Source organism: Leiobunum rupestre, chromosome 4 (assembly GCF_980474605.1).
Source record: "Leiobunum rupestre chromosome 4, qqLeiRupe1.1.hap1, whole genome shotgun sequence".
Classification (NCBI taxonomy): Eukaryota; Metazoa; Arthropoda; class Arachnida; order Opiliones; family Sclerosomatidae; genus Leiobunum; species Leiobunum rupestre.
Window position 1 is genome coordinate 59440433 of NC_143387.1, and position 12056 is coordinate 59452488.

At 41.0% G+C, this 12056-nt stretch overlaps 3 protein-coding genes and 1 long non-coding RNA gene across 8 annotated transcripts; 1 reads left to right on the forward strand and 3 right to left on the reverse strand.

Annotated features, from left to right (window-relative positions):
- Positions 1-1203: 1203 nt before the first annotated feature.
- Positions 1204-2894, forward strand: LOC149948532 (uncharacterized). Of its 4 annotated transcripts, none has more exons than XM_090172149.1 (3): positions 1204-1270; positions 1337-1757; positions 1819-2894. In XM_090172149.1, the coding sequence occupies exon 3, from the start codon at positions 1857-1859 to the stop codon at positions 2745-2747; it is 891 nt and encodes a 296-aa protein (XP_090028275.1). In that variant the 5' UTR covers positions 1204-1270; positions 1337-1757; positions 1819-1856; the 3' UTR covers positions 2748-2894. The 4 variants fall into 4 exon arrangements, with proteins under 4 accessions (XP_090028275.1, XP_090028274.1, XP_090028276.1 ...); XM_090172148.1 differs by having other exon boundaries at positions 1337-1458; positions 1538-2894; XM_090172150.1 differs by having other exon boundaries at positions 1337-1394; positions 1615-2894.
- Positions 2811-5870, reverse strand: LOC149948533 (uncharacterized). Of its 2 annotated transcripts, XR_016480366.1 has the most exons (4): positions 3383-5870; positions 3184-3319; positions 2988-3123; positions 2811-2925 (listed from the first exon to the last, which is right to left on the reverse strand). It is a non-coding gene; the product is annotated as an uncharacterized LOC149948533 (long non-coding RNA). The 2 variants fall into 2 exon arrangements; XR_016480365.1 differs by having other exon boundaries at positions 2811-3123.
- A 2618-nt stretch (positions 5871-8488) lies between these two features.
- LOC149948534 (uncharacterized) lies at positions 8489-10206 on the reverse strand. The gene is made up of 3 exons (XM_090171100.1): positions 9995-10206; positions 8828-9372; positions 8489-8778 (listed from the first exon to the last, which is right to left on the reverse strand). Exons 1-3 carry the CDS (start codon positions 10204-10206, stop codon positions 8489-8491), a joined length of 1047 nt encoding a protein of 348 aa, XP_090027226.1.
- Positions 10207-10305: 99 nt separating this feature from the next.
- On the reverse strand, positions 10306-11382 carry LOC149948535 (uncharacterized). Its single transcript, XM_090171101.1, has one exon. The coding sequence runs from the start codon at positions 11380-11382 to the stop codon at positions 10306-10308; it is 1077 nt and encodes a 358-aa protein (XP_090027227.1).
- Between the last annotated feature and the right edge of the window lie 674 nt (positions 11383-12056).

The following is a 12056-nucleotide window of genomic DNA, read 5'->3' on the forward strand; positions in this document are numbered from 1 at the left end:
AATCACCGTGTCTGTCTGTCTGTCAGGCCTGCGAACGCGTTCGCATTTTCGGTGCAAAGTGTAATCACTGCGTACGCAGTTTCTTGAGATCTCTGCGTTCGCAGTTTCTCTAAGGGTTGGCAATACCACCGTGTGACGGTGAGCGTTAACGGATTCATTTGCGGTTTGGTTGGTGTTTTTTCGCTCACCGTCGTGACGGTTTGGTGTATTACGTTTTTGTAATGTTTATGCGTAGGTTGTGAGTGTTGAGTTTGTTGTGTTTGTGTTCTGATGGTTGTGCATGTTGAGTCTGTTGTGTTTGTATGGGCGTTTTATCTCCAACTTCTTCTTAATGACTTTGGGACGGACCGAGTGCTGAGTGTAATGCTACCTCTCAACGTCCAATGGCAGGGTTTCCACCAGTTGTACACGGTATTCGTCTTAGTATCAATTTGCGATCGCATCGGGCGGGATTTGAACCCGAGACCTCCTGCTTGACAGGCGGACGTTCTACCACAGAACCACCGACACTTGTTACGCTTCATTGAAAATTAGACCTTCAGCTTTATCGGAAGCGTATTTAATAGAGTACGAAATTTTGATTTAATTGAAATAGAATTGAAATTGAAATTATTGCATCGAAGAAATTCTAATTTAGCGTTTCTTTATTGATTAAAAACAAATGCGCCACCCAGGTTTCGAACCCAGGCCATTCGGCTTGGCAGTCGAGCGCTCTACCACATTAAATTAAACTCGATTGTTTCGTCTCAATTATTTAAATTAAAATTAAAATTTTATACCGGGCAGGGTTTGAACCGAGAATACGTTTTTCGTAAATAACTCTGAATTGCGGAGATATCTTTGGGGGTCGTGTCGAGAAATTAATACCACTAGGGACCATTCTTCCGAGGAGAGGTATATTTTGGCTTGCCAACTTGTTTTAATTATACTAAAAATATTCTACCGGTCGAGATAGGACCGGGATTACGTTTTTAGGAGGAAGCTCTGAATATGGCGGTATATCGTTGCGTGCCGTGTCCAGTAGTTAATACGCCCAATGGTAAACTCTTCCATAGAGTATAGAAAGAATAGGAGTCGAAGGCTACGTTCTGAAGATCTCGCTTTCGAGTTTTGTCTTTTAACTTCCGGCATTGCGCACGTGATTTTTTCACGTACGCCGTCCGCTCAATGCTCTATGGCCAGCTCTCAAGTTTATGGTTGAGTAGGTAAATAAAAACACGTGTTAAAATGTGGGGTGGAGGTGGATTAATTGGAAACGCTGATGTCGAAAGTAAGATAAATTTCTTGATTACTAAATAGATGTTTAATTTAACTAAATACAATATTTACACCGTAGATAGGCTTCCAATGTTGTTGTGTGAAACATTAGCCCAACTTGAAAGGCGTAAAGAAGAGTATGTGACTGAAAACCTGGCCAATATTAATCTATTTTTTAATGAGATAAGCATATCTGGGAAGGTATCTTTTGTAGTTTTGAGACATTTGAGAGACATAATTACCAAAAATAATCTTCTACTCTGTACTTATATTGAAACAGTTCTAAAGATAAGTTTCCATGAACGGAAAGGCGGGTATTTAAGATCAGTCCTCAGAGAAAATTTTCCCAAATTCCAGCTACTATCTGAATGTTTTCAAAACACATTTATCCAGATGATTTACCGAATTTTTTTCTGGCCTTATGAAAAGTGGAAGAAAAGAAAGCAAAAGCCATCTTAACAACCAAAGACATTGATGAGAAGAAGACTGAAAGCCAAAAGGTAGACAAACATAATCGCCAAGTAAATGAGGATGTACTACGGTATGTTGCTGGATTTTTAGGACGTTCTTTAAAATGGAAGAACTGCCCGGAAGCATTAATGAAAAACATTGAAAAACCAGCGGAGCCGGTGCTTGAACAATCTCTAGACAGATCCGAACGCTGGATAAATTCCCTCAATCGGGGTGGTTTAATTAAAGTGCAAGAGGACTTCTTCAACCTAACCATTCGTATGAAGATTATCTCTGACAAATACTATATGTATTTAGATGCAGAATCGGTTAGTAATATTAGGAACAAGAACTTAAAACAAAACACAGCAGAGGCAATATTGAAAGACGAGGTTATATTAAAAGAATGGGAAAAAATAACTGCGATGCGTGAAGATTTGAATCTTAAATGGCTAAAACACGTCATAGAGACTTTTCTTAATACTAGGGGTAAAGTTTTAGTCAAAGATGTTTTGGAGCATTACCAACACGATACAAAAGAATCGTTAAAAGCAAAAAAATCTTCAAGGAAAGCTATCAAAGAAAGAAGCGAAGCTGCTGCGTCCAAAATTAAAGAGGTTGCTCAAAATCTACCGAGCTCTCCTACAAAAGTTAAAATCTCAACCCCTACAAAAATTAAAGGCCAGAAAAATAAAGAAAATTCACCAAATAAGAAACTAAAGCCATATTCTCTGACCTCAAAACCTGGCACAAACTCCTCTGCAGCGTCTCCAGGAAAATTAAGAGCGCTATGTTCTCCAATATCCGTCCCAAATGATTCCAGTCAAATCAAAAACTTAGCTCCTACATCATCAAAACAATTGGCGAATACCACCCCCATAATAAAGATTAAACCCACTGTGATCAAACCCACCATTGTAGTACCTGCTGTGATTAAACCTAACGCTATAGTACCTGCTGTGATTAAACCTAACGCTGTAGTACCTAATGTGAGTAAACTGAACAATGTAGTACGGGCTCAAGTTAAACCCCGTCAATAGTCAAACCTAATCAAACTATAGTACCTGACCTGATCAATGATAATGACTATAGTTTTTTAAATGATGAAGTTGATAAAGATTTATTTTTGAAATATTTGTAATACCTTGGAAGTATTAAAAAATGGTTTAAATATGGAACAAATTTAATTAGATAGTTTGGTGTTTCCTCCAATTGCTTCTGAAACAAATCCTTTCAGCGACTATAATTTATCAATGTTAGATTGGTAGTGCCAAACTGACGGATTGTTACTCCTTCCACCAGCTGATCTCATACGCCCAAAATACTGTTCGATAGGATCCTGGTTAAGGTGCTGCGTTAAAATAAAAGGAGCTCCCTTATTGAGCAAAACTTTAACCACACTTGCAACTGAGTGAGCTATAATGAAACATTCTTATTAATTAATAATCACAATTTTTCCTCTATCTTAATAAATACCAGTCATTTTCAATCCTTCGATGGTTTCTTTACTAAGCAGCATCTTAGCACGATCACTGGTCGAGTACTTTCCTTCACGATTAAATACTTCCGCTTCTTAATCATCGAGATATTCAATGAAATCAGATTCCAGCCACTAAATAAATATAAAAATTGGGTGAGATTTATTTCCATTTAAATTTCATGTGTTAAGTTATACTTTAATAGCGATTTCCACTGGGGGATTTCGGGCGCTCCGGGAGCGCTTGTGATGAGATTTCGTCCTCCACTGGGAAATCGAGAGCAGCTCGAGACGAAATCCGTGTCTTCCACTGGCAATCTCGCTCTTACAGCGAGCGCTCTGAGAGCGAAAATTTTGATCCGAGAAATTCGACGGATCGGCAGATTTCAAGCGGTTTTCGTGATTTTTAAAAATGGCGGAACTAGATAGGACAATAAATATTCGGGCTGCTTATTTGTTTATAGAATCGTCTTTGGATAGTTCCGAAGAAGAAATATAGGCAATTCTTTTAAGGCAAACGCCGGAAATAGTATAAAGGCCTAAAATAATAAGATATATAGAGGATGTGGTATATTCCTACTCCGAAAATGAAGTAAGTTCTCCTTTACGCCTAGGCTTAACCATGGATGATTAATAAAGTTTATCGAATACAATATTATTGTCCGCCATGACTTTCCGCGTATTTCACTGGAAAATGCTCGCCCCGAGAGTTGCTCTTAAAACGTGGTTGTATTTCACTGGGAAACTCGCTCGACCGCGATCCTTAGAAATCTCGACACGAGCTGTGACGTCGAAATTCGGGGCGCTCTCGGAGCTTCCCAGTGGAAATCGCTATTAGTCTTTCATCATTAGCTGATCGAAAATGGGTTTTATCAGATTTTTTTTTTTCAAAGGCTTCTTTAAAGATTTTGACATTGCAGATGTAAAAAAATTTATTCAATGTGCGTGTAAAGTTTGTGGTCTCGGGGTATTTCTCTTTATCTAAACACGTTTCGATGGCACAGGCCACAGATTCGCTGAGTACTTGAGCAGCATAATTTACCCTCATTTTTCCATATGAGTTTAAGAAAACATGACTGTAGGTCAGCTTTGTTAAATGTTTAAATTCACCTCTTCGGCGAAGTTGAAAGTAATATAGTTTTATGATAACATCCCAGGAAATATTATCATTGTTTTTCCACAAATGTCTAATCTTAGAGTTTTTTTAACTATTATGAAAACAGTTTCTGGTTGTCTTGATCAGATGGGGCGGATCAGAAATGAAGTAAATATTTCCCTCTTCATCGTTAGCGAATAGGTTGGGAGTACAAAACGTTATTGGAGTACCGTCACCTTTAAATTGTCCAGCTGATTCAGAACACATCTTAAAATATTTTCTATTAGACGAGGCACCGTCTCCTACAGTTCCAATTATTCGAAATCCGCTGTTTTCCAATCTTTCGATAGCTTCTGGCACTATGCAATATATTTCTGTACTACTTACACCAGTCGTAGGGAAGTGTGTAAAGGGAATTTTTAATTTGTTTGTTACACCCCGTAACATCAATTGAAGAATATGGGTAGCCCATGGAGGAGTATCTATCTCATTGATCACTCTTTTATTATCATCTAAGTTGTTAATGTCGTCGTTTATGTCTTTAAACCCAGTTAAAAAGCCAGTATTCTTGTGACACATTAAGTCCTCCTTTACTTTCATCTCGTCCAGTAGAATAACGAAATAGCGATCCCAATTTTTACGGTGCAAAATGTTTGTCTTCTTAGTCATGTCATCAAACGTAGCCTGATGAAAGCCACTTTTAGTTGTCACAACTTCTCGCTCGTTATACAGTGTCCTTGAGGTTGGCAAATGATTGCAATCTGATTTTCTTAATGCTTCGTAAGATGCTTTTGATTTGTTTTTCAGATAACAACACCATTTCAAAAATGTTTTATCCCACCGCATTCCATATTTGGACCTCTGCATAGCTTTTAATTGCTGTTTTATAAACACTGAAGAAAATGACCCGGTTGCTTCCATTTTCAATCGATCTTTAAATATCTCTCTCATTGTGGATATTGCGGCTTTGGTTTTTTGGCAGTTTGAAGACATTGTTTTATGTTTATTTATCACTTTTTTTCGCGTTTTCTTTCCTTCGTTAGCTACTGATTTTAAATTATGACTCCATCGAATTTTCCTGAGAGATCCTCTGTATCGTATACATGAGTAACAACGTTTTTTGTCGGAATTAAAAGATGACAATTATCACTAAAAATGGTTTGTAGTTTTTCACAATAGTGACCTGTTTTACTCTGCCCTGGACTTAGTCTTTCTGTTAATCAAAACAACAAAATCTTTATCCTAATTTCCAACACAAACGTTATATTTGTTCAGTTGGTAATTTGACGTTTATAAGCATGACATTTTTTAATGGAACTGGATCCGGATTTAATGGAGCTGGTCCTTGAAAACCTTCAAAGTGACGGGTGCATAATCGACTCGATTTAGTTGCATCTTTTATTGAAAAACTTGGGCGCCCACAAGCTAAAACCCATCTTTCACATTTTTCTCGTTCCGTTTTCGGTGAAGGAAAGCGAATGAGATAAACGTCCGGTTGCGTTTTCGGCTTTGGTCTGGTATTTTTCATACATGGGCCGTAACAACACCGATACCTCGGACTTGACATTTTATAGAGTAAAGAAATATTGATTATATCTATACTCTATGACTCAATAACGTTCTAGGATCGTAAAATCGTGCATGAATAACGTTATGGTAAATTGGTAATAATAACAAAACCAAGGCTTAAGAGGATTTTGTTTTTTGTAAGTTATTTAACGTAAAATTTTACACGAACCGGAAACGTACTAAAGTCTATTTACGTATAGACGAAAATATCCTGCCTTATTTTCTTGGAAATTAAATTAAATTATTAATATTCCAACAAAACGATAAGCGATCGCCTCTTTTCGTAATTTTGTTTGACTTAAAGATTAGACGAAACATCTCAGAGCTCCTATTGGTTGAGAACATTTTGAAAATCAAACCGGATGTTAGGAGGCAAAAAAACGGCGAGAACTACCGAAATGCATAGCCAAAGCCACAGCCTTCGACTCCTCTTCTTTCTATACTCTATGACTCTTCCGAGAAGAGGTATATTTTGGATTACCAGCTGGTTTAATCTTTAACAAGCGCATTAAAATATCAAATACGAGCTGGTTAATTTTTCCGTCCTCCTAATCCTAACTTTATACCGCCCGCTATGAGACTGGCGAAACTGGTGGCGCCATTTAAGAACCGTTTCCTAAACATTCTCTGGTATTACGTTGAGACACTTTTAAATTAAATATGTATGTTAACTTTCTTCTCGGAAAAATTTAAAATAATTGTCTACAAGTTGAAATGTAATAAAAATTAATGGATCGTACATACGTTTGATTTGGCCAGGTTTTATTAAATGAAATTAAAATATAAAATAATACTAATACACTTTAACAGTTTTAAGGTCCTAAAACAAATGACTTCTTTAGTCCCTCGATGGATGGCTTGAGGACGCGCACATTTCTGTCGTGCACCAGACTTGGCCGAAGATGCCGATACGCGGACGGTCGCGGTTATTGGCCGGCGGGATAATCCATTATAGGGCCAATGGTTTCATCCTTTGACTGTGCGGCGATAAGGAGTTGGGAATCAAATTCAATAGGTAACAGTGGGATTCCCTTAAGGGCGCCCACCACAGCAACAGTACCTTCAGCGTCCGGACTCGGACCCGCCTGCGAGTCGTCATCCAAAACTGTCGGCAAACGAGACAACGCGTCCGCCACCCGGTTTTTGCTACCGGGTAGATGGTGTACCGTATAATTAAATGCCTGCAGCCTAGCGTACCAACTGGCATACTTTAAGTAACCAAACTAAGGCCGAATGATAGGTAAATAAAACGAAATGTCGTCCCTCAATATAGGGACGACATTTTTCTACGGTAAATTCCGCAGGGAGGGCCTCTTTCTCGGTAGTAGAATAATTTTTCTCGGCGTCCGTCAGCTTATGACTGGCGTACTGAATAACAACATTTGCTCTTTTGCATTAATTAAAAAAAAATAATCAGCTAGGCTAATACCCAAGGCACCACCTTAGGCCTAAGTCATCATGCGACTTTTAAAGCCCTTAATTCAGGTGGCCGGGTTACAATGCGTAGGAGGGTAGTGGTAAGCCCTGCATGCCACGAGATCGAGCCAACAGCTCCCTACACTAACTATTACCGTTAACCTAGACAAGTTTTTATGGAAGGGGAAACCGAAGAACTCGGGGGAAACCCCTTAAACCAGTGGGGAGAGAACTTGCAAACTCAACGCAGAAGGAGTTGTTCCGAGTTTTCACCCAGTGCCACAAGCTGGGATCGAACCAGGCTCCTCTTGCTGCGAGGCGAAAGTACTAACCACTCCGCCACCCCACCTCAGCGCCGAAGCCAGTATTAGACGCGTCGCATTCGATAACAAAAGGGGCTTTAAAATCTGGGGTTCCCAGGATTGGCGCAGCCACCAAAGTCTCTCTAAGGGTTTCGAAAGCGGAATTCTGAGAATATGTCCAATCCCATTTAACATGTTTTGGTAATAGTGCCGTTAATGGCGAAGAAATTGATGCGAAACCCTTTATAAAGCGATGATAGTAACTAGCCAATCCTAGGATGATTTAAAGCATTTATTGCTGCCGTTTTAGAGGGGTCAACTTTGACAACCTCATTTCCAACCACATGACCGAAAATTACCGTTTCTTTTTGACAAAATTTAATTTTGCTGGCTTTTGTAGTTTGTTGCGTTTATCTAAATCTGAAGAACTTAAGTCGGATATTCGAATAAGAAATATTAGATTAGTTTATTTGAACGGCCCTCCTTAAGGTTGTACCATCTGGCAGGCGAAGTGAGCAGGATCGGACCAAGCCATCTCTACCAGGATAGACTTCCAGGACTCGTGCAAGGCGCCAGGACTGTCTCGGACGGTGCTGATCGCCAATTAATACGACATCGTCTTTCTTGAACTGGACTGCGTTGACAACCGGTGGACTGGAATGTGCTGAGCGTAACTCCATGAGATAATTAGTACGCCAGCTACGCCAGAATTAAGGAGCAGGTGCCGGAACTTTAGCCTCTTCTTCAGTTGGTCTCGGGTAACAGTCGGTGGATAGGCTCGGAAATCTTGGTTTGGTAGTGCGGTGAGACGTCGACCCAACAAGAAATGACTGGGAGTTAAGGCTTCTGGTTCCCCGGTTTCGGTAAAGGTGTGGGTTAGGGTCGAGAGTTGAGTACTGGTGGTAGTCAACTCCTCGTAGTTTAGAGAGGTTCTTCCATGAGGCAGGCTTTTACAGACTGAACCATGCGCTCCCAAAAGCCTCCCCACCACGCTGCTCGCTCAACGATATAAATCCATTTGATTCCTCTCTCGCCGGCATAGTTTTGTACCTCCGGTTCCTTGATGGTTCGGTACAAGTGTTTAATATCTTTGTCGGCTCGTTTAAAATCTTTAGCATTGTCCGAGTAGATCGTACTGCAAACACCTCGGTGAAGTAAAAATTGTCGGAAAGCCAACAGGAATTTTTCTGCACTCATGTCCTTCATGATTTCTAGATGAACCGCTCGGGTAACTCCGCAGGTAAACAGGTCGATGTAAACCTTCGGTTCCTTCGTCGATGAAAAGTGGACCCTCAAAATCGATGCCGGTGATGGTAAAGGGTTCCGACTCTGTTACTCGGTCCGCCGGAAGTGGAGCCATTACTTGACTACCTGATTTAACCTGATATCGCTTGCAGATACGACAACGTCCAACGACCTTCTTGACAAGTTTTCGTCCTTGAAGATACCAAAATTCCTCTCTCAGTTCCGTGATAGTGCTGTTCAACCCGCCGAGCATCATTTTCGAGTGCCAGTCCTTAACCAAAAGTTCAGCTAGTCGGTGTTTGCTGGGAAGTACATATGGATGTTTACTCTTGAAGTCTAAGCTTGAAAACTGCAGTCGGCCGCCAATTCGGATAAGTTCTCCGTCGATAAATGGGTGAAACTGCGCAAGTTTTAATGACTGTGGGAGACCAATTTCGTCTATTAAGAGTTTTCGCTCGTCCGAAAAGGCTTCTTCTTGAGCGTGTCTTATCCATAACAGCTTTGCTTGACGAATTTCGTCAGATTGCAAGTGATCTCCGATTCTTTTCGTCTGCGGTTCTCTAGCGTTGTGGGCGAAGCGTTAAATCCATGCAGTGATACGGAATACTTTGCTGGCAGACTGATTTTTCTCTAGGTTCAGTAATGGTTCTTTGATTTTGACGGCGCAACTTAGTTGAATGGTTTGACGTTTTCTTTCAAGATCTCAACGGGAAGACTAGATGTTTGAAACTTGTTTTTCTCCCATGATTCTTCGCTCATTGACAACCAAGTAGGACCTCGCCACCAAGTCTGATTTCTGATTAGCTTTTGAACGTTACAGCCCCTTGATGGTAAGTCTGCCAGATTCTCTCGAGTAGGACAGTACGACCACAGAAGTGGTTCAGTAAGATTTTTAATTTCTGATATGCGGTTTCCAACGAAAGGCTTCCATTGCAGCGACGATCCTGGGATCCAATGAAGGACTATTTCGGAATCGGACCAACAGCGGTAGTTCGTAATCTCTCCCTCGAAAGCGTCCAGAGTATACCTCAGCAACCTCGTTCCAATTAATGCAGCCATTAATTCGAGTTTCGGCATCGTCAATGTCTTTAATGGAGCCACTCTTGTTTTAGATGAAACCAATGACACTCCAATCTTTCCTGACGGTGTCTCGTAACGTAAGTAAACGACCGCCCCATATGCCTTGGTACTGGCATCACAGAACATATGGACCTCTCGCCTCGAGTCACTGGCTGTTCTTCTTGTTGGTCGTAGTAGTGTCTAGGGACGGATATCTTCTGTACCATGGTCAAATCTGGGCACCACTGGTCCCATTCTTCTTGAAGTACCGGTCGTAAATTATCATCCCACTCTACTCCAAGAAGCCACAACTTCTGGAAAAGACACTTGACCATAATTAGAAATGGAGATAGGAAGCCGATTGGGTCAAAGACTCTAGCGGCAGCTTGAAGAACTCCTCTTTTAGTTTTTTTCTTTCACAATAGGAACTCTTGTCACTCTGAAATATCGAAGGTGAACGCATCTCTCAGTGGGTTCCACGTGATTCCGAGGACCTTCAGTGTCTGCGAATGGTTGGTTTGGGCGTTGTTGCTTTCTTCTGATGCCCATTTCTCCGCAAGTTTCTTTGTGTTGGTGACCCAATTTCTCAGATTCATGCCAGCCCCTTTCAGAATTTCCATCGAATTTTGACGAATCTCCATAGCCTCCTTGCTCGTATTAGCTCCTGTCAGTAGATCGTCGACATAAAGATTCTTGTTGAGAATGTTACAAAGGTCTGGATACTCATCTTTGAACTTCTTTAAATGATATTTCAAGGTAACAGCAAGGAGAAAAGGGCTCGATGTCACGCCAAACAATACTCTGGCCATTCGTAGGTGAACAAACTCTGGTTGATCGTCCACTCCCGGTAGCTTCTTGATCCATAGAAAGTGAACGTAGTTTCTATCTTCAGCTGCTAACGATATCTGTAGGAAAGCTTTTTCTACGTCTGCCATCAAAGCTATCCTGTGTCTTCGAAATTGAAGCAAGATAACCAATAGATCTGGATTAAGGTTTGGACCAGGCATTAGACATGAGTAGAGCGATGGTATTCCTTTGCCGGCCGAAGAAGCATCATGGACTATTCGAAGCTTCGTCGTTTGTTTATCCTCTCTCAAAACCGCGAAGTGAGGAATATAATAAGCGTCACCAGTTCTTGGAGGGATTTCATCTACAGGTACTTGCTCCACGATTCCTTGTTCTAGGTATTCTTCAATGATCTTCTCATATTCATTATACAGTGACGGCTCCGTTTGAAATCGGCGAATAAGACTCCTCATACGTCTTGAAGCATTTGACAGATTGTTCTTGAGCTCAGGTATGTTATTCTTCCATGGAAGCTGAACTTCATAGCGGCCACCCTTGAACTGAATAGTGGACTCGAGCTTTTCGACGATTTCTTGATCTGTTACCATCAGCCCCTTTTCTTGCTGGATACCCAGGGATTCCAGTTCCCAGAACTTAGGTAGATATGAGGTTAGGTCTGGCTCTTTCACTATAGTCATCATAATGGTTGATGACTGTACTGCCATATTAACGGAGACTGGAGCCGGACCTAGCACGGACCACCCAAAGAGGCTCTCGACGGCTACCAAAGACCCACCAAGTCTGACTATGTTTCCAGGTACTACGGCCCAGTAATGATCGGCTCCAATTAGAAGTCCAAGCTCAGCTTGACTGCCTTACGATCTGTCAGTGTGATTCCTTGTTCTGTCAATTGACGAATTATTGCATCTCTAGGGACACTAACCGGGCACCTCAAATTGTAGGAACTTAGAGAACTTCAAGTTGAACGCATTTATCCCGCTCAATGATACTTTGTAGAGTTACTTTTACCCTTCTTTGCTCTCTAAGGATGCCATCCTTTGATCCGAATGGGTTAACCAAGACTAACTCTTTAGAAATTACTGGCAGATCAAGAGTTCTCGAGATGTCCTCTCTGATAAAGGATTGCTGAGCGGCGTTGTCGAACAAGCATCTTGTTAGGATCATGGTAGTCTGATTTTCTACGTAAAGTAGTACCGTTTGTAACAGTACTTGCTCACATGGTTGAAGAATCGGTGGAAGAACGGTAACTAGGCTTGTTAAAGGTCTGTATACTATGGACTCGGATGTCTTCGCCACTTCAGTTTGATCTTCTGTGGCTTTCGCTCTACATATGATGTCTTTTTTGACAGTTCTTACACTTCAAGGTCGATTTGCAGCG